Here is a 21033-nt window from a genome sequence, read left to right on the forward strand (position 1 = left end):
TCTTTATTTCTTTCCTTCCACTGGCTTTGGCTTTTGTTTGCTCTTCTTTCTCCAGTTGCTTTAGGTATAAGGATAGGTTGTTTATTTGAGATATTTCTTGCTTTCTGAGGTAAGGTTGTATTGCTATAAGCTTCCTTCTTAAAACTGCTTTTGCTGCATTCCATAATTTTGGATCGTCATGCTTATGCTTTCATTTTCATTTGTTTCTAGGTTCTTTTTGCTTTCTTCAGTGATCCATTGGCTTTTTAAGTAAAATATTGTTTAACCTCCACGTGTTTGTGTTTTTTAGTTTTTTCTTGTAGTGATTTTTTAATCTCATAGTATTGTGGTTGGAAACGGTTTTTGATATGATTTCACTTTTCTTAAAGTTACTGAGGCTCAGTATATCATCCAGAATGTGATCAGCCCTGGAGAATGCTCCACGTGCCCTTGAGAAGAATGTGTTGTTTTTCAGTCACTCAGTCCTGTCTGACTCTTTGTGACCCCATGGACTGTGGCACAGCAGGCTTCCCTGTCCTCCACCATCTTCAGAAGCTTGCTCAAACTCATGTCCATTGAGTCAGTGATGCCATCCAACCATCTCATCCTCTGTCATCCGTTTCTCCTCCTGCCTTCACTCTTTCCCAGCATCAGGGTCTTTTCTGATGAGTCAGCTCTTCAAGTTAGGTGGGCAAAGTTATTGGAACTTTAGCATCAGTACTTCTAATGAGTTTTCAGGGTTGATTTCCTTTAGGATAGACTGGTTGGATATCCTTGCAGTCCAAGGGACTCTCAAGAGTCTTCTCCAACACCACAGTTCAAAAGCATCAATTCTTCAAAGCTCAGCCTTCTTTATGGTTCAACTCTCACATCCATACATGACCACTGGAAAAACAATAGCTTTGACTATACAGACTTTTGTTGGCAAAGTAATATCTCTGCTTCTTAATATGCTGTCTAGGTTTGTCATAGCTTTTCTTCCAAGGAGAAAGCGTCTTTTAATTTCATGGCTGAGAAGAACATGTGTTCTTTTTCTTTTAGATGAAATTTTCAGTTGTTGTGGCAGAAAGAGCCATAAACAAGATCAAACCTGAACATCAGGTTTCCTGAATCACTATTTGTTTAATGTTCAAGTTAACAATATCTGGTAAACAAACTCCAACATCTCAAATAACTTAACAAAGCAGGTACAGGTCTGGCATTTTAATAAACTGACATGATTCATTTAGACATACTTACAGGATTGCTTTGAAACAACAAACCTCACTGATTGTGATATTTTACGTTTTTAATAGAACTCATGGATTTCTCTTGAGTGTCATAGAAAAGTTTTATGTAACTAAGTAATGACTTTCTAGTAGATAAATGGGCAACAAACATAAACATATAATTCTCAAAATAGGGAATAAAAAGTAAAACATCTAATCACCATACATTCAGTGTAGTGTTGAACCTCACAGTAATGAAAGAAGTGCCAAGCTTAAAAACATGTGTTAATGATGACTTACTTCCTAGTTGAAATGAACAGAGGGAAAACCCACAGGAATACAGATTGTCGGCTGGAGAGGGGTGAGGTCGGCCTGTCATTTACTGAAGAGGGACAGAGGAGGGTGAGGTCTCTGGGTTCCGTCAGGCTGCAGCAACTAGGGTCATGCTCAGATTACTCTAGGTGGCAGAAGTTTGTCAAATAGATGTCTAGGGTGGAGAGAATGGGAAACAAGTCATCAGTCCTCAAGTCACCTAAAAAGTTCTTCAGGAGTCCTAGTAGTCTGACTGCAGTTTTGATCACTTATTGAGAACTCTTGTTGTTTACTCTTAATAGAATCCACCTATACAGGTACACTCTGAGGATTCAATGAGATAGAGTACATGTAAATACTTTCAAACCACAATGTTTTAGAGAGATTTATTAGTTGTTGTGGGGTCACTGGCCTTCTTTGAAGTAGTGTTTCTTTTAACTTGACATCTATATTTTCTTCCTTTTTTTTTTTTTGTTTTTTTTTGATTTTCAGTACAATGGTATAGATTTTGTTGAGTAGGCCTGGCTTGTGATTTGGCCTGTAGGGGAGAAAACTATCATTCTCTTTGTTAATATCAAGATATCAGGAATATCAAGAATGAGGGACATTGCTCTTTTTTTGTTTGTTTGTTTTATTCTTTTTTAAGGTGGTGTTTATAAAATTAAGTTCTGGGGTCATAGGAGCCTATGGAGGTACCTAAGCATTCACAGTGTGTGTGAGGGGGTAGATGTGGGAATGGAGTTGAGAGCCAGTTGGCAAGGACTGAACGGGTGGGTTTGTTCCTCTTCATCAGAACAGCTCTGTCTGTTTTCGACATCATGATTATGGGTAAGACTTTACATCGAAAAGGAAAGTGGTGACAGGTTCAAATGGTAGCAACTTTGGCAGCAAAAGAGAAGAAATGAACCCAATGCTGATATTAATTGATAAAAGCTAATGAAGACAGAGAGGCCTGCCGTGCTGCAGTCCATGGGGTCACAAAGAGTTGGACACGACTGAGAGACTGAACTGAACTGAACTGAATGAAGACAGAGCTGATGCAATTAATCAGAGCAAAACTAAACACTACTTGATCAACGTCTGGAATCCAAGCTGGCAAAAGAGAACTGATCAACAATAAGCCACTGCAAGGAAATCCAACCAGTCCATCCTAAAGGAAATCAGTCCTGAATGTTCATTGGAAGGACTGATGCTGAAACGCCAATACACTGGCCACCTGATGTGAAGAGCTGACTCATTGGAAAAGACCCTGATGCTGGGAAAGATTGAGGGCAGGAGGAGAAGGGGACGACAGAGGATGAGATGGTTGGGTGGCATCACCAACTAAATGGACATGAGTTTGAGTAAACTCTGGGAGTTGATGGTGGACAGGAAGGCCTGGCGTGCTGCAGTCCATGGGGTCCCAAAGAGTCGGACATGACTGAGTGACTGAATTGAACTGAAGCCATGGTTGTATGTGTTGCAATGGCTAAAGCCTGAGATGGACTTCCTCCTCCTCTCGGGCTCTGTCTGAGACTAAGGACACTGAACTTTTGAAAGGTAAGACTCAGCTGACCCTGTTACACTGTGGAGGACAATATTAGTGTTTTCCAACCTCTCCCTGTATTTGCAGAAGGCCATGTAGCTAGTTCTGGTCAATGATATGTGAGTGGAAGGGATATATATTATTCAGCAATGAGGTGGGAAAAAGCTGATGCCTAATTCTTTGGACTTACTCTTCCTTGTTGTGGTGATCAAGAAGGCCAAAAGCTTCAGATGGATGTACCAACAGGATGATGGTCCTCCAGCACGCTGAGCCCCAGCTGGCTGTGCAGGGCAGAGGACCCTGCCTACAGACAGTGCACCATGAGCTAGGAATAAAGCTTTGGATTCTTTAGCTACTGCTGTATAGAGCAGCATATACTGAATATCCACCAGGAGGTGGAGCAGCATAACTGAATATCCACCAGGAGGAAATGGGGAGGCTCCAGAAAGGTTTTTCAAGGTGGGAAATTCCCAGGGGTTGCTTGGAAGACAGCAAAGCTAGAAGTGCCAAGTGAAGCGGTGGCAAGGTGAAGCGGGTGGGGAGTACATAACAGCTGGCTGAGGAAGGTGTGTGAGTCAGTGGAAAAAACAGGTACTTTGGACTCAAATTGACCCACCTAGTGTTCAAATTTAGGTGCCTTTTTTTTTTTTTTTTGAGCAAGTTGCCAATCTCTCTTACTTCTCTAAATTTATAAAGCATAATACCTACATTACATGATTGCTGAAAAAGATTAACTTATACATACATACACACAAATCCATTCAGCACAGTATCTAACAGTTGGTAAGTAATTAATAAACCTAGATGCCCCTTCTTTCTGGCCACTTCCCTTTAAGACCATTTCTGAGCTTGGTGGCTGCTAACTTTTGATCTCACGGACTCTACAAGTGGGAATTCTTCAAGTTTAAAGTCCTGGCTCCAAGGTCTGCATCCCACAGATCCCTGCTGGAGCTTTGAAACAGGAAGGGAATGCTGCCAAATCCTTAATTGTTTTATTTGTAGTGTCCTTGGATTCTGAAGAGGGAATCTTAGCACTGTAACTGAGTCTAAAGTCTGGGCAAGGGAACGGCTGTGAGAAAGAAGTCTGGTGGCCAGCTTTGTCCTTACTGACATTTCAGTGCCCTTCTGCCCAGTATGGCTAAACGAATTCCCCTCTCCCTGCCTTAACTGCTCATTTAAAGCATCCTCTGAGCTTCCCCGCTGGCTCAGCTGGTAAAGAATCTGCCTGCAATGCAGGAGACCTGGGTTCAGTCCCTGGGTTGGGAAGATCCCCTGCAGAAGGGAAAGGCTACCCACTCCAGTATTCTGGCCTGGAGAATTCCATGGTCCATGGGGTCACAAGAGTCTGTCGCAACTGAGCAACTTTCACTTTCTTTCCCACCTGTTTGGTGCCTTCACTTCCTTCCATTCTGACCATCAAGAAATCTTTTCAAAGAAACTAAGCTTATTAGAAACTGAAGGGAAACACCAAGTCCCAAAATACAAATATGAAAACAAAGAAATGCAAGAGTTTACTGGACCAGTAGCTCTCATCTGAGCAAACTGGAATCATTCCCTGACACCCAGAGGCCTGGGAGCTATGAGTACAATGAGATCGTGGGAAACAGGCAGAAATTACCTGATCCCAGAGTTGGTTTTATTGTTGAATTTTAGTGAAAATACTTCCCTTGGTCCCTCTCTGGTTGGGCTCGGGGACAGGGCATTAATTTTATATTACAAAATAACCTTGACTGGAGAGACTATGCAGAAGAAAAAAAATTGTATTTTTTAAAAGGAGGCATAAGATCGAGGGGGAAAAGAAGTTGAGAAATACTCTTCAGATAACTTAGAACCCCAGGGTTTCAAAGGCAAGGCAGCAGAGAAGGAAGTGAGAGGAGAAAGCCTGTATTTACTGAGAGAAAGATCTGAGAGAGGCCAGGGCAGCATTCGGTGAGTAGGAACATTTGTGTCTTCTTGGCCTCTTACTCCATTTACTCTCAACTGTTTAAAGGTGGGCTTCTTGGGACATTTCATCCAGTCTTAATGTTCCGAGCATTCGATTTGAAAAGGCAGGGGGAATTTTATTGAGTTCTTTATTTTTAAGGAACTTTAATAAGTTCTTTATTAAGATTTATTTTACTGGCTGGGTTGCCTCTTCGTTCTTGCATGAGCTTTCCTCCAGTGGCAGCAAGTGGGAGCTCCTCTCTAGCTGCAATGCACAGACTTCCTTTGCTGCAGAGCAAGGCCGGGGCTCTAGGGCGCAATGTCTTCAGTAGCCGTGCCTGGGCTCGTAGTTGCAGCTCTTGGGCCCAGAGCACAGGCTCAGTAGCTGGGGCGCACAGGCTCAGTAGCTGGGGCCCACAGTCTCTGCTGCTCTGAGGCATCTGGGATCTTCTGAGATAAAGGCTTGCACACATATCTCCTGCATTAGCAGGCAGACGCTTCACCACGGAGCCACGTGGAAGCCCAGGGAGAAACTTGTAATGTGGGTGGAGCATCTCCGCGGGGTCCGAGGGCCCCTTGTATGGGTGGGGCAGTTCTGTGCCTCTGTTTCTCTCTTCTTCCTCTTCCGCGTCTGCAGCCCAACATCTCTGCAAACGGAAACCCTGAACAAGCCAGCATTTTGCAGAGCAGTTCTGGGTTCCTGCTTCGTTCTGAGGCGGGCCCGGGGCTCTCGGCTCATTTGCGGAGGTGAGATGATGGACATGCCTTGAGTCCAACGGGGCTGTGAGCTGGTTCAGGCGGGGCAGGGGCGGGGGGGAAAGAGGCGAGCTCGGCTCCACCCAAGTGCCCTCAAAGAGTGCCAGCCCTCTCCTTATGCCCCCAAACCTCCGCTGCCCCAAAGGCTAATCTATGGGGGACCCCCCCCAACAGATCTCCAGAGAAGTGCAGGGAAAATAATTTGCATCCCTAAAGGGGTGCTTCTGCTCGCTGGTTCCCTCTGCCCCGTACGCCTTATTGTTTTGTGAGTCCCTGTCTTGGGATGGCATCACCGACTCGATGCACAGGAGTTTGGGTAAACTCCGGGAATTGGTGATGGACAGGAAGGCCTGGCTTGCTGCGGTCCCTGGGGTGGCAAAGAGTCGGACACGACTGAGCGACTGAACTGAACTGTCCTGGGAACAGCGGGCTCTGCTCGTCCTGCTGGGTTTCCCCTGCCCCAGCTAGGCACCCCTCGGCGGGGAATCCCCTGCGCCTGCAGGGCTCGGCCCAGCGCCCCGCGCGCCTGTGCTTGCCGCTCCGGCTTCACTTTCGCTTTCACTTTTGATTCCGGTCCCGGGGCGGTCAAGGCAGGCGACAGCGGCGTGGTCCTCGAGTCCCAGGTACTGAGTGAGAGAGACCCCAGTACGTTCCGCTGTGGGGGGAGGCTGAGTGTCTGGGGGAAGAGCGAGGCCAGGGCATCCTTTCCGTGCCGAGAGTTGTGGCGGTCCAGGGACCCGGGGAGTAGGGAATCAGCCGGGGGCGGCGAAGTGGGGCCCCGGGGGTGCGGGGTGGGTCTCGAGGCTGGGGATCATGTCCGCGGGGAAGGTGGTGGGGTTGGCGCAGGCTCAACAGTGGCCTTGCCTCTTTCTGCACCGGGGGCTGGCCAGGGGCGCAGAGCTCCCCTAAGCCCCGCCACTTCCCGGCAGGCAGGCGGGAGCCGTCGTCTGCGCTTCTCCTTGAGGCTGGGTTCCTGCCAGCCTCGCCTGCTGGACTCCAGAGGAGGGCCAAGTGAGGTGGTGGGTGGATGGCGGGGGAGAAGGGTTGGGGTTTGGCCGAAGAGAGCACCTGGCCGATAGTAGTTGGAGAAACAAACCTGAGTTCGGTCAATTGCAGGCGCAGGGATGTCGGCGCAAGGACAGTTAAGCGTGGAGAAGGCAATGGCAGCCCACTCCAGTACTCTTAACCTGGAAAATTCCATGGACAGAGGAGCCTGGTAGGCTGCAGTCCATGAGGTCGCTAAGAGTTGGACACGACTGAGCGACTTCACTTTCACTTTTCACTTTCATGCACTGGAGAAGCAAATGGCAACCCACTCCAGTGTTCTTGCCTGGAGAATCCCAGGGACAAGAGGAGCCTGGTGGGAGGCCGTCTATGTGGTCACACAGAGTCGGAAACGACTGAAGCGACTTAGCAGCAGCAGATCAATTCAAGTCTGTCCCTTCTTATGCACTTCTTGCCAATAGCTGTCTGTCCTCCCTTCGCTGTGGCTCAGCCTGGAGTTTACTGAGTTTAAAGGCCCTCCTGTTGGAGCAAGTTAAAATTCCCGCTTGGTGTCTTACTAGCCTGGTGGGCCTGCAAGTTAATTTCGGGAGGAAGGAGAAAATGCAGACACTTCCTTACTTTTTTCTTGGAGGTTCTTTGTGAGGCCAGGTTTAGAAAGAAGTGCTCTGGTTTCTACTAAATCCCCGAAGTATTTGCTCTCAATTCAGGATGGAGTCAACGACTTAAAAAAAAAAAAAAAACTGAAAAATTGGCCAGCATGTCTCTTTTGGCACGGAGTTGTAGTGGTACTGATAGGCAGCACATTTTCAGGTGGGCCTAAATAGAAAAGTTTAATACGTTAAAAAATTGAATCAACATTTTAAAAGTATTTACTACCTGTTACTAGCTGTCATCAGTGCTCGTTAATTTCATTGCTCAGAGCCTTTGGAAGAAGGCCTGTTTGTTACCTCTTGATGATGGATTTGACATTCCATGGTAACCCAAAAAGCGAAGGAGGAGACAGCCCAGGACCAGTTGCCCTGACTTCCTGTGTAAGTGGGAGAAGTCAGAATCACCAAAAGCAGTTAGTATCTTGAACTCTTTCTGGCTGTGAAAGAAAGTTAGGAACTCTGTTACTGCGGCACTTTAATCCACACCATTGATTGTCAAAGAAGATTTAGTAAGATCAGATGTCAGAGGAAGATACTTTTTAAAACCTTAAAGGAGTGTAGTCAAGAATAGGAAATTCCTTTAAAGCCCTTATGTCTCAGTCTGTGTATATTTAACTGCCTTCTTGATATTTCCCCTTGGACATCTCATAGACATCACAAATTAAACATATTAAAAAATGAAGCCTTGGTTCCCTCTCCTCCCTTTTAAATCTTTTCCACCTCTGGCCTTCTCCATTTCAATAAAGGACACCTACCACCATCCAGATGTTCATTCTAGAAACCTGGCAGCCATTCTGATACATCCTGTCCTTTCCCTCAGTCCCTACTTCTCCAGTTCCAGTTCAACTGCTCAGTCATGTCCTACTCTTTGTGACCCCTTGAATCCCAGCACGCCAGAACTCCCTGTCCATCACCAACTCCTGGAGTCTACTCAAACTCATGTCCATCGAGTCGGTGATGCCATCCAGTCATCTCATCCTCTGTCGACCCCTTCTCCTCCTGCCCCCAATTCCTCCCAGCATCAGAGTCTTTTCCAATGAGCCAACTCTTCACATAAGGTGGCCAAAGTATTGGAGTTTCAGCTTTAGTGTCAGTCCTTCCAATAAACACCCAGGACTTATCTCCTTTAGAATGGACTGGTTGGATCTCCTTGCAGTCCAAGGGACTCTCAAGAGTCTTCTCCAACACCACAGTTCAAAAGCATCAATTCTTCTGTGCTCAGGTTTCTTTATAGTCCAACTCTCACATCCATACATGATGACTGGAAAAACCATAGCTTTGGCTAGATGGAACTTTCTTAGCAAAGTAATATCTCTATTTTTTAATATGCTAAGTTGGTCATAACTTTTCTTCCAAGGAGCAAGCGTCTTTTAATTTCATGGCTGCAGTCACCATCTGCAGTAATTTTGAAGCCCCCCCCAAATAAAGTCTGTTACTGTTTCATTGTTTCCCCATCTATTTGCCATCAAGTGATGGGATTGCATGCCATAATCTTAGTCTTCTGAATGCTGAATTTTAAGCCAACTTTTTCACTCTCCTCTTTCATTTTCATCAAGAGGCTTTTTAGTTCTTCTTCAGTTTCTACTATAAGGTTGGTGTCATCTGCATATCTGAGGTTATTGATATTTCTCCTGGCAATCTTGATTCCAGCTTGTGCTTCATCCTGCCCAGTGTTTCTCATGATGTACTCTGCATTTAAGTTAAATAAGCAGGGTGACAATATACAGCCTCGATGTATTCCTTTCCCAATTTGGAACCAGTTCATTGTTCCATGTCCAGTTCTAACTGTTGCTTCTTGACCTGCATACAGATTTCTCAGGAAGCAAGTAAGGTGGTCTGGTATTCCCATCTCTTGAAGAATTTTCCAGAGTTTGTTGTAATCCACACAGTCAAAGGCTTTGACAGAGTCAATAAAGCGGAAGTAGATGTTTTTCTGGAACTCTCTTGCTTTTTTGATGGTCCAATGGATGTTGGCAATTTGATCTCTGGTTCCTCTGCTTTTTCTAAATCCAGCTTGAACATCTGGAAGTTCACGGTTCATGTACTGTTGAAGCCTGGCTTGGAAAATTTGGAGCATTATTTTGCTAATGTGGGATGAGTGCAATTGTGTGGTAGTTTGAGCATTCTTTGTCATTGCCTTTCTTTGGGATTGGAATGAAAACTGACCTTTTCCAGTCCTGTGCCACTGCTGAGTTTTCCAGATTTGCTGTCATATTGAGTGCAGCACTTTTAAAGCATCATCTTTTAGGATTTAAAATAGCTCAACTGGAATTCTATCACCTCCACTAGCTTTGTTCATAGTGATGCTTCCTAAGGCCCACTTGACTTCACGTTCCCGGTCTTGTTTTTGCTGACTGTATCGAGCTTCCCCATCCATTAACAGAAAATTGGATTAAAGATTTACTGAGCATGGCCCTGCCCATCAGAACAAGACCCAGTTTCCCCTAGTCAGTCTCTCTCATCAGGAAGCTTCCATACGCCTCTTATCCTTCTCCATCAGAGGCAGACAGACTGAAAACCACAATCACAGAAAACTAACCAAACTGATCACATGGACCACAGCCTTGTCTAACTCAGTGAAACTATGAACCATGCCATGTAGGGCCACCCAAGACAGACGGGTCATGGTGGAGAGTTCTGACAAAATGTGGTCCACTGGAGAAGGGAATGGAAAACCACTTCAGTATTCTTGCCTTAAGAACCCCATGAACAGTATGAAAAGGCAAAAAGATAGGACACTGAAAGATGAACTCCCCAGGTCAGTAGGTGCTGATTATGCTACTAGAGATCGGTAGAGAAATAACTCCAGAAAGAAGGAAGAGACAGAGTCAAAGCAAAAACAACACCCAGGTGTGGATGTGACTGGTGATGGAAGTAAGTTGAATGCTGTGAAGAGCAATATTGCATAGGAACCTGGAATGTTAGGTCCATGAATCAAGGTAAATTGGAAGCGGTCTAACAGGAGATGGCAAGAGACATTTTAGGAATCAGCGAACTAAAATGGACTGGAATGGGTGAATTATGACCATTATATCTACCACTGTGGCCAGAATCCCTTAGAAGAAATGGAGTAGCCCTCATAGTCAACAGAAGAGTCTGAAATGCAGTACTTAGATGCAATCTCAAAAACAATAGAATGATCTCTGTTCATTTCCTAGGCAAACCATTGGACATCACAGTAATCCAAGTCTATGCCCTGACCAGTAATGCTGAAGAAGCTGAAGTTGAACGCTTCTATGAAGACCTACAAGACATTCTAGAACCAACACCCCCAAAAGATGTCTTTTTCATTATAGGGGACTGGAATGCAAAAGTAGGAAGTCAAGAGATAGCTGGAGTAACAGGTGAATTTGGCCTCAGTACCAAACAAGGTAGGTCAAAGGCTAACAGAGTTTTGCCAAGAAAATGCACTGGTCATAACAAACACCCTCTTCCAACAACACAGGAGATGACTCTACACATGGACATCACCAGATGGTCAATAGCGAAATCAGATTGATTATATTCTTAAGGCTTACTGTTGCATTCGCACTCCCCCTTGCTACTGAGCATGTATTTCCTTCCTTTACTTCTGTGTTTTAAGGACTCTGCTTTGTAAGCTTAGAGGGAAGCAAGGCCTTTCTCCCACTGAGAAGCTGTAAGGCCAGATGCCTGCTTTGTATACCTCCCTGCTGGTGGTGTGGACACCTCACTTTTGCTGAAACAACAGAAAGTTGCAGGGTAGTAGAGACCTCCTCCTTTGATGCCTTCACAGGTGTCAGCATCTGATCTCTACACATTGGGGTGGCTTTCTCTAAGGTCTTGTGTGGGCAGGGAGTGGTCATCTAATCACATATTGGTCTAATATAGTTCTAGTTGCCCATCTTTGCTTGCTTTATGAGCCTGGTTTCCCAAATGACCTGTCAATTCTGTGATCCATTTAAGGATCTTCAGCCAGAGCTGGTTCTTGCTTTCAATGGAGGATCCTGACTGATAGAGTTAATTTAAACTTTGAAAGCTAAATGATGCTTTTTAGTAGAGGTTAATAATTGTTGTTAACCATAAACTTCTCTCTTCTTGTGACTCATTAACATAGGAAAGATAATTTTACTTTCAGGGAAAGACCTAGTATTTTTTTAAGTTTGTATCTATATCTGTTAATTCTGGGTGGATGCATTCTGAAATTATGCTCTCTTGATATTATTTTAGTAATTTTTTTTTCTTTTGTACATTTGTATCTCTAGCCATTTCAAGCAAGATGATATCTCCATCCATCAAATGGCCACTTGCAACCAGGCCCTTACTGCTTTCGACACTGTTGATTCTCTTAACCGTGGCAACTCCATCCTCATGTCAGAGCAGGGAACCAACATTTCCAAAAGCTAGCAACGGGGCACCGTTTCCTTGGAATAAAATGCGACTTCCAGAGCACATCATCCCAGCTCATTACGATCTCATGATTCATGCAAATCTCACCACTCTGACTTTCGGGGGAACCACCCAGATAGAAATCACAGCCAGCAAGCCCACCAGTACCATCATCCTGCACAGCCACCACCTACAAGTATCCAAGGCCACCCTGAGGAAGGGAGGTGGCGAGAGGCAAGCTGAAGAGCCGCTGAGAGTCCTGGAAAACCCACCTCAGGAGCAAATTGCGCTTCTGGCTTCCGAGCCGCTGGTCGTCGGCCTCCCATACACCATTGTCATCGACTACGCTGGCAATCTTTCTGAGAGTTTCCACGGATTTTATAAAAGTACCTACAGAACCAAAGAAGGAGAAGTGAGGTAATTTTTGTCTTTTTTTTTTTTTTTTCTAAGGTTCAAGTGCTACCCACACTAAATTTATTATTTCAGGTGGCTTGTCCTTTAAAGCTCCCTTGATTGTTGAATTCTTTCTTTGGTTTTGTTTTGCATGTCTTTGCATATTTAAAAATGGCTTATAGTCTTTTCCTTTTTTTTTTAAATCTCATTTTTCATTCTATTTGAACCAATTTTCTTTCCTCCAGCTCTATCAGAGTAAATACCTATTTGTTTATTTAATTAGACTTCTGGGATAGAATAAATGTTTTAAATTCTCTTGGCCTAGGCACCAGTTTCCAAGCGCTGCTTTAACAAAGTACATAAACTGTGTGACTTAAAATAGTAGAAATTTAATATCTCACCGTTCTGGAGGCTAGAAGTCCAGGATCAAGGTGTCAGGAGGCCTGTGTTCTCTAGGCCTCTGAATAGCCCCATTCTTTGCCTCTTCCTAGCTTGTGGTGCCATTAATCTTTGACATTTCTTGAACTGCAGCTACATCAGTCTGGTCTCTGCCTGCCTGTCACACGGCCTTTCTCCAGGTTTCCCTCTTGTTTTAAGACACCAGTTATATTGGACTAGGGCTTGACCCGATGGCCTTATCTGAACTTGACTGCATCTGTAAAGACCCTATTTCTAAATAAAGTCTCACTGATGTTAGGTAATAAGACTTCAAAATATCTTTTGGGAAGACTCAATTCAACCTGTAACAGCCTATTAGAGGAAATATTTTTGTCTCAGTTGAAACCTTTTTAGAGATCGTCTCCTGCTTGTTTTAGTTCTGTTTTTAAAAAACAATATATTTTGGGAGATTTTATGCTAAATTTTAAAATCAAAATTTTTTAGTAGCTTATACTTTTCTGATTCCATATTATTTTTTGAGGTTAAAAAAAAGTCAAATACTACAGAAAAGAATTTTTGAAAAGATAAAATGTATCCCCATTATAACCCCTAGAGATAACTACTGCTTCTGTTTTAGGGGAACATCCTTTAGACTTTCTTCTGGATATATGTACATGTCATTTTATGTAAATGGAACTATGTTGTATTTTATGTTTCATGAGGGAGCTTTTTTATTAAAAATATATGTTGACATGTATTTTACATGATGACTGTCACTTTACATCATTTTAACAATTTTATTAAAACTCATGTTTCTGTGTTGATTTATTTAATTAATCCTCCTATGGATGGAAATTAGGTTTTTCCAACTTTTTAGCATCAGCAATACTTGGACAAGCATCTTTGTAAGTCATTTCTTTAGAATAAATGCCTAGAAATGTAATTGCTAAGTTAGGGGGTCAACAAACTTTTGATATGCCTTGCCATATTTCTCACTAATACTGTGTAGTGGCAATCCTTTTAAAGCCAAAATACCAACAGATTTCCCCCTTTAACTTGTTACACTGATTATTAATGAAGCTGTGCAGCTTTTGATGTGTTTATTGACTATTTGTATGTTCTTCTTTTGTGAGTTGCCTGTTTATGACCTCTGCCTGCTATTCTGCTTGGTTGGTGGGTGAATTTTTACTTATTTTTAAGAGCTCATTATTTGTTCAGGTTATATTAACACTTTGTTAAATACCTTTTGATCAATTTTCCCTGTTCTTTTTACTTGTCTTTTAGTTTATGATAGCTTTTGTCATATAAAAGATTTTTTGGTAGTGAGATTCATCAGGATTGTGATAACTTTAGGAATTAAGACATGATCATACACCTAACTTATAGTCCCTGGTACTTCATGCTGTGTTTTTATTTCCCTTTACGGAATTTTAGGGTACTTGCATCAACACAGTTCGAACCGACTGCAGCCAGAATGGCCTTTCCATGCTTTGATGAACCTGCTTTCAAGGCAAGTTTTTTAATCAAGATCAGAAGGGAACCAAGACACCTCGCCATCTCCAATATGCCATTGGTGAGTCTAAATTGTGTATCTCTGATGAGAAGTCCATTCATTCCCTGTGGCTTGCGTCTCCCCACTGACAACTAACATTCAGGCTACCTGTTTTGTTTGTTTAATTGCCTGACAGATAGCTAAGTTTTCTTTTTCACTTCCAACCTATGCTTCTGGTTCAAGCAGCAATTTATTTATGGTCAAAGGAAAAAACAATTGTCCCTAAAAACATGCAAAATTTAGGTAAGAGTGACATTGCAGGTCATCCATGTTGACAAGAGAAACCATATTGGAAATTCAGATCAGGTTCAAGTGAGAGTGCCTTTCATAAAGCACTTACACTTTTCTCATATGCTCTTTTAAAAGGATTTTTAAAGGAAACGCTCTGTCGAATAAGGTCATATTCCTATGATTTAGTTATTTCCTATAATTTCTGTATAATATATTAGTAATATTAGCTATACAACTTGTATTAAAAATAACTGGCATGAAATTGGGCAGATGGAAATTTAAAAAGTAATCTTTTAAGAATATAATGGTAGTGAAGGTAGCTACCTCAGGTTGCCTTTAAAGGTCATTATTTTCCTGTTCCAGAGCACATGTGGACAGTGTTCCCTCTGAGTTTTATTTTTTTATTCTACTTTTTTGTTTTCCATTATGGTTTATTACAGGATATTGAATATAGTTCCCTGTGCTATAAAATAGGACCTTGTTGTTTATCTATTCTAAATATAATACTCTGCTGAAACCCCTCTGATTTTTAAAAGCGGAAAGGAGAAGATGACCTTGCCAAATGAATAAAATTACTCAGTGAGATCCATTACCCTGTGATTCTGGTAGTACTGGAAACACAGAAGCTGAGCTGTCAGTCTATCACTGATACATACCAACTGCTAAAGCACATACATCCTTTGTTCAGAGAAGCTCACTGTGGATGAGACTCAGGCTGGAATAGGCTTTGCCCAGAGTCCGGAAGGGTATCATACCTCATCCCTATGCTGGCTGGGGAGGCAGTATCTTTACATGAAGGGACTCAGAGAGCCATGAACCAACCTCCAGTGTAGTATTTCCCAACCTTTAGAACTCTATATTGCTCACTGAATCCCTTAAGGACCCCCTAAAAGAGATTCTGACATTCCTTACCAGAAGCCTGTATAAAAGGCACCAGACAAGAACTTTTGTCTCTTTCCCCAACGCACGTGTATATAGAAAGATAAAAAACAGTTATGCTGTTTTCCTAACATAAATTTGAGATAGAGAAAATGCTTTTTCAAATTATAGCTCCCTCCCCAAATATTATGGTACTCCTGCCTGGGGTGGGAGTGATTTCTCTAATTAGAGAATTACAGCTTAAGATGAATAAAGGAACAGGGGTGGTTTGGAAGTGAGGGACAGACTGACCCACTAAATAAGATTGGTAGAGATTTCATTGGTTTGCAGGGGGAAGGCCAAAGCCCAGAGGCTCCACAAAGATGCTGGAGTCCAAATCCGTGAATGTCCGGGACCTACTTGTTGAGGATCTGAAAATCTCGAATGTAATCTTGCTCTTGGATGGGCCATCCCTCCGCTTGGCAGAAATCTAACAGAGGCACCTGAACTTAAGCTTCAGACATGGGGTTGAGGGGAAGGACATGGGATTGAGGGGTTTCAAAGGGTCTTTTTGGAGGCTAGAGAAGAAAATATGCCTTTGGAACACCCAAGTGTTTGGGGCAGGAGTTAATCACATCTAAATTTGAATTCGTTTAATTAGCTTACTTTCCTACTAATGAGCGCAACTTCAAGCACAGAAATTTTTGTCAGGGGTAAGCTGAACACATTTTAAAAAGAGGTAATTTCTGGCCCTTCAAGAATAAACCTAGGTTGGCTGTCAGAGCCAGGGTATGAATGCCCAAAGGCTGACGAGCTGACAACCATAGCTTGTGGCTGGTGGGTATCATAAAAGACGAGGGCGTAGAAATAGAGGTGGAAATGGGATTACAGGAAAAATGCATCTTAATGTGGATGTTCTTAGACTAGTTTCGACTGGTCTTTTCTCCAAGATCCTGCCCACTGCTTTCTGTTGGCTGAGGTAGTAGACTTTCTTCTTGGGAAGCCGACCTCTTAGCCTGTACCTCTGTAGCTCCAACCCCACTCTGCAAGGCTGCTCCCTGATTACACGGCAAAACCTGACTTCAGTGAAGCAGATCAGAGTCTGGAGGAGACTTTGCAGGGTCAGGCCCAGGCATGGGTTTCTTTGAATTGTTTAAGAAAGTAGAAGCTCTTTTAGGTTATCCATGGTGACACATGCACCCAGTTAGACACTGCATTTCCAGATTATTCTTGCACTTTGTATTATGTGGGCTACATCCTGGCAAAATCAGCAGTCTCAGTTTTGCTTTTTCCCAGCGACGTTATCAATTCTCATGTGCCAATATGAGTCAGTTTGTAATCGTCTAGCTTATTTAGAAGAGATTTAAGTGGTGATGGTTATATAACTGTGAATATAATTTAAAAAAAAACACTGAACAGTATACTTTAAAACAGTGAATTTTATGGTATATGAATTATATCTCAATAAAAACATGGAGGAGAATGGTTTGGCTTTCCTATCTAAATTACTTAAGAAAGAGATACGTTTTTTGAAAAGTCTTTATCAATTTTGTTACAGTATTGCTCCCGTTTTATGTTTTGGTTCTTGGTTGTGAGATGTGTGGGATCTTACCTTCCCAGCCAGGGATTAAACTCACATTCCCTGGATTGGAAGACAGAGTCCCAACTGCTGGTCCACCAGGGAAGTCTCTGAAAGAGATATTCTTAAATAACTATACAAATGTCATGTCATATACTTTCAGTATGTCTGAGACTTAGGACTGTTTCTCTTTATAAAATGTTTTCAGTGTCTTGGGTAGTTGGATTCTTTGATGATCTCAGTTATCCTGATTTTAGGTTAAATCTGTGACTGTGGCTGAAGGACTCATAGAAGACCACTTTGACGTCACTGTGAAGATGAGCACCTACCTGGTGGCCTTCATTGTTTCAGATTTTAAGTCTGTCAGCAAGATGACCAAGAGTGGAGTGAAGGTGAACTTGTGATTGTCACATAGGGTGACCTGCTTGCCCTGGTCTGCCTGGGACGGTCCTGGTTTTATAACTGGAAGTCCCACATCCTGGAAACGCCCCTCATTCTCGGACACACTAGTTGGTGGGCCTTCTCACTGTCACAGATGCTCGTGTTTGCAGCGGGGTTCTAATAGCAGAAACATGTGGGGAGACGCGGCCTGGCCTGGGTCATGGTGCTGGCTCCACCATTAACTGGCTTTCTGCTACCTTTGGAGATGAACTTACTGCCGGGGTCCAGCCCCTGCAGGATCCAGGGAAACCCAAAGGAGAAACGGCATCGGCGATTGCAATTGATTTAGAGAAAGAGATAAGAATGTTGTAGATGAGAAAATAGAGGAGAGAAGAAAAGAGGCTGATGTTCCTTGGTTTATACAGAAAATCAATAAAGTCTCAAGACAAGAGACTTGCACTGTCTACGTAAGGCCACAGGTGCCCTCCTGGTCTCCTGAGGGAGTGAAGGCGCAGGGCACCTTCCCGTTCAGGTCTTAGAAACCCAGGCAAACAAGTAGACGTGGCGGATCTCTGTACTCCAGATGGGAACTAGCCTGAAAGAGAGAGTAAAAGGAGGAAAATGATTGACACGAGGAGATCAAGCTGCTTTGATGAGCGAGATCCATAGCTTTATTTTTAAACGGTACTTTATATACTTTTTTTGTACATAGATGGAAATGAAAGATGCAAGGTCATACAGAGTCAGCCCAACATTCCAGCAGTTTTGCCCTTATTGAAACCATGATTTTTTCTGCATACCTTTCCCACAAATGATGTTATGTACAGTATCTTCTGGCCTTGGAGGTCTGTGAACATTTTATGACCCTCTTTTGATAAAGGCTGCTCAACCAGAAAACTTATTTTCCCTCAAAGTGTTTTTTCTTTATATTTCTAATCTATGTCAGCCTCAGAAAATGCCAAACAGAGTTACGTTTTTCACAGAGCAAAGGTGCAGTGAATTACAAGAAAGAACCAGTTAGCTCAAAAGTCTGATATGGTTAAATTCAAGGCTACACTTGTTTTTCTTGCATTCTCACTATGTTAACTAATGCATTCCCAGGTGCACAGTGGATAAGAGATATGGGAACTTAGCAACAAGCATTGGCCCAATAATGAAATCCTACATCAGCACTAGCACTACTCTAATAACTTTTAACTCTTTCAAAGGCTCTATGTTTTAGGCTTTCTGTGCCTCTCACAGTTGGGAGGCTGTAAATAATCACATGCGTAGCTGTAAGAGTCTGGATATACCTGCCGAGTAAGCTAGAATGCTAACAGAGGGGGTTTGATTTGAAATATTCCTCTCATGTCCAGGAGACTTATTAGCTATAGCCCTAAGGTGATTTTCTCCAGAGAAAGGTGGTCAGGGTTAGCCCCCTGTTAATATCAGAGGAGTTGGTGAAAGTCATGAAACAGTAAAACAGACAGATTCTGGTTCTGGGGTAGATGCTCGAGAAAGCCTAGGGAGCCCCTTGAGTTCTGAAGCCTTGCTGAACAGTTCTCTTCCACATGACCCTGTCATGGGTGGGATCTCCCGTGGCGGCTCCCAGCAGCTTACAGTCTGTAAAATGTATGAGTTGGATCAGTTCCTGCAGTGGCTTCTCAGCTTGCTTCTTCTGTCTATAACTTTCTGCAGTTTGGAAGCGAATGTCACTGACTATCCGAGCCGGGGATTTCTAGCCACAGGAAGGAAGTAAGAGAAGACAGCTTGGCGTATTAAATGGCTCTGGGGAGAGCATCTGGGTCAGGGAGTACTGGAGTGTCAGGGGAAGAGGTCTTGTTTGGAGGAGTTCTTGCCACTGGGTGGGTCTCATTGTGTAGTGAACAACCTACGCAACTGTATGCTGTGGCCCTGAATGTGAAGAAGATTTTCAAAAGGAGGCAGGGGACATTTTATTTAAAATGACCTCATTTATTTGTGCTAGTTTTAACTGATGCCTGGGATAGTTAGGATTTCTCTTCTGAATTGCCTTGTCTTCTGTAGGGCCTGAATAAGGTCCTGAATAAAGGGTCTTCTTATCCTTGTGGAAATATCTCTGCTTACCTGGCGATTTGAAGCTAAGGCCTGAGACTTGGCTGTAGGAAGCAATCTAAGTTCAGCAGTGAAATTAACAGTAAAAACACCCACTCACTGATTTGCCCACTTCGGTGAATCCTTTTTGAATGGTTATTTTTATGCGTCTTTCATACTGTGATATTGTAATTCATAATAAGAAATGTTATTTGGTCTTCATCCTTGATGAAGGCTCAGAGCTACTAAAACTCTTAGAATGTCCTATGTGTTGAGAACCATGAGTATTATCTCTTGTTATGTTAATAAAAATTTCCTAGGTAACCTACCTAAGGCTGGTTGACTGGGAACCAACCATGTGATGGGAGAGTTGGGACTGGAGACTGTTTCGTCACCAAAGGTCAATCATTTATGCCCGTGTAGTGAAAATGCCATAAAAACTCAAAGGGTGGCTCCTGTGAGCTTCTGGATTGGTGAACCAGTGGAGGTGTAGGGACAGTGGTTTGTAGGAGAGGGCATGGTCGTTACACTCCCTTTTTCCATACCTTGTCCTAAGGCACCTCTCCCATGTGGCTGTTCGCTCCTGAGTTATGTTTGTTTATAGTGGATTGGGAATCTTATAGAGTAAAATGTTACTCGAGTTCTGTGAGCTGCTCTAGCAAATTAAACTCAAGAAGAGGGTTGGGAACCTCCAACCAATAGCTGCTAAGTCAGAAGCACGGGTGATAACTTGCACTTTTGATTAGCATCTGAAATCAGGTTAGGGAGCAGGCTTGTAAGACTGAAAATCCTGTAGAATGATGCTCTCACGCCAGGAGGGTCAGCGTGGAACTGAATTGTAGGCTACCCAGCTGGTGTTGGAATGTTGCTTGGAGATGTGAGGGAACCGCCCCCTCCCACATGTATCTACATTGGGATTAGGTCCCCAGACCCTTTTTGTGTGCCAATAGTTTGAGCTGTTTTCTTTCTTTAACACATTGAGCTCACACTTTATATCGTGTCCAGAAGTTGTCATATATGAAGTCTTCGTGTGGCTGGTGCTGTGATTTGTTGTTTCTGAGGCTCTCGTTCACGGAGTCTTGTTCCTTTGTGCTGTGACTGTGAATTGTGTCTGTGAGCTTTTCTTACCTGAGTTGAAGGTGAATTTTTCCAGAGAGAATTTGTATTTTGCTCCTGTCAAGTAACCCAGAGACTTTGCAGCCTTGGGAATCACTTTAAATGATGGCTTCAGGTTTTTGGACCACCTAGGTTTATTGTGAGTTCAGCTGTTAGACGGCATGAAGTTTAGCTTTTAGCCATAAATCCTCTGAGGACATTCTCTCACTATTCCTCATACATCACCAGGGTTTGAATAATGCGTTTTTTCCCCCCTTGCAGTCTCCTGGAGGAATTTGGTGATTCTTTCTAGTTTAGACTTCCAGTAAGGGCTTGGTCCTTTGGGATGTAGCAGGGGACATCTCCTACCCACCTTGAGCAGGTTCTGGATTTTGTCTCCTTTCCCTGTTGAGTTCTCCAGTGCTATGAAGACCTCAGCTCAAGTCCATTTGTATTGGGCTAGTGTCTTCAGGGCAAAAGCTGGCTCCAGGGACCCTCTGCTGACTTCCCAGGGTCCTGCGGTCATTTCAGTTTGGGAAAACTAAGTTGTCTTTACCTTTGCACTATCTCATGTAAACATTTCGGAAGACATTTTTATATGTGTTACTCATCATCTGTTGTTTTCAGTAGGGGGATTGATGAGAACAATCAGCATTAATATAAGAAATAGCAGCCTGCAATTGTTACCTTTAATACTGGCAACCATGTTCCACACTGCTACTGCTGCTGCTGAGCCGCTTCAGTCGTGTCCGACTCTGCGCGACCCCATAGACGGCAGCCCACCAGGCTCCCCCGTCCCTGGGATGCTC

General features: G+C 43.3%; 1 protein-coding gene across 2 annotated transcripts in view; it reads left to right on the forward strand.

The window, feature by feature from the left end:
• The first annotated feature begins 2085 nt into the window (after positions 1-2085).
• ERAP1 (endoplasmic reticulum aminopeptidase 1) overlaps positions 2086-21033 on the forward strand; it is a 42102-nt gene continuing 23154 nt past the window's right edge. Inside the window, exons 1-4 of one of the 2 annotated variants that reach the window (XM_040239370.1) lie at positions 2086-5694; positions 11582-12122; positions 13911-14049; positions 16954-17088. In XM_040239370.1, coding sequence (XP_040095304.1) covers positions 5487-5694; positions 11582-12122; positions 13911-14049; positions 16954-17088 — 1023 coding nt within the window. In that variant the 5' untranslated portion in view covers positions 2086-5486. Of the gene's footprint in view, positions 5695-6253; positions 6327-11581; positions 12123-13910; positions 14050-16953; positions 17089-21033 lie in introns of those variants that run through there. The other variant, XM_040239372.1, reaches the window with a different exon arrangement.

This window comes from Oryx dammah, unplaced genomic scaffold (assembly GCF_014754425.2).
Source record: "Oryx dammah isolate SB20612 unplaced genomic scaffold, SCBI_Odam_1.1 HiC_scaffold_5, whole genome shotgun sequence".
NCBI classification, from domain to species: Eukaryota; Metazoa; Chordata; class Mammalia; order Artiodactyla; family Bovidae; genus Oryx; species Oryx dammah.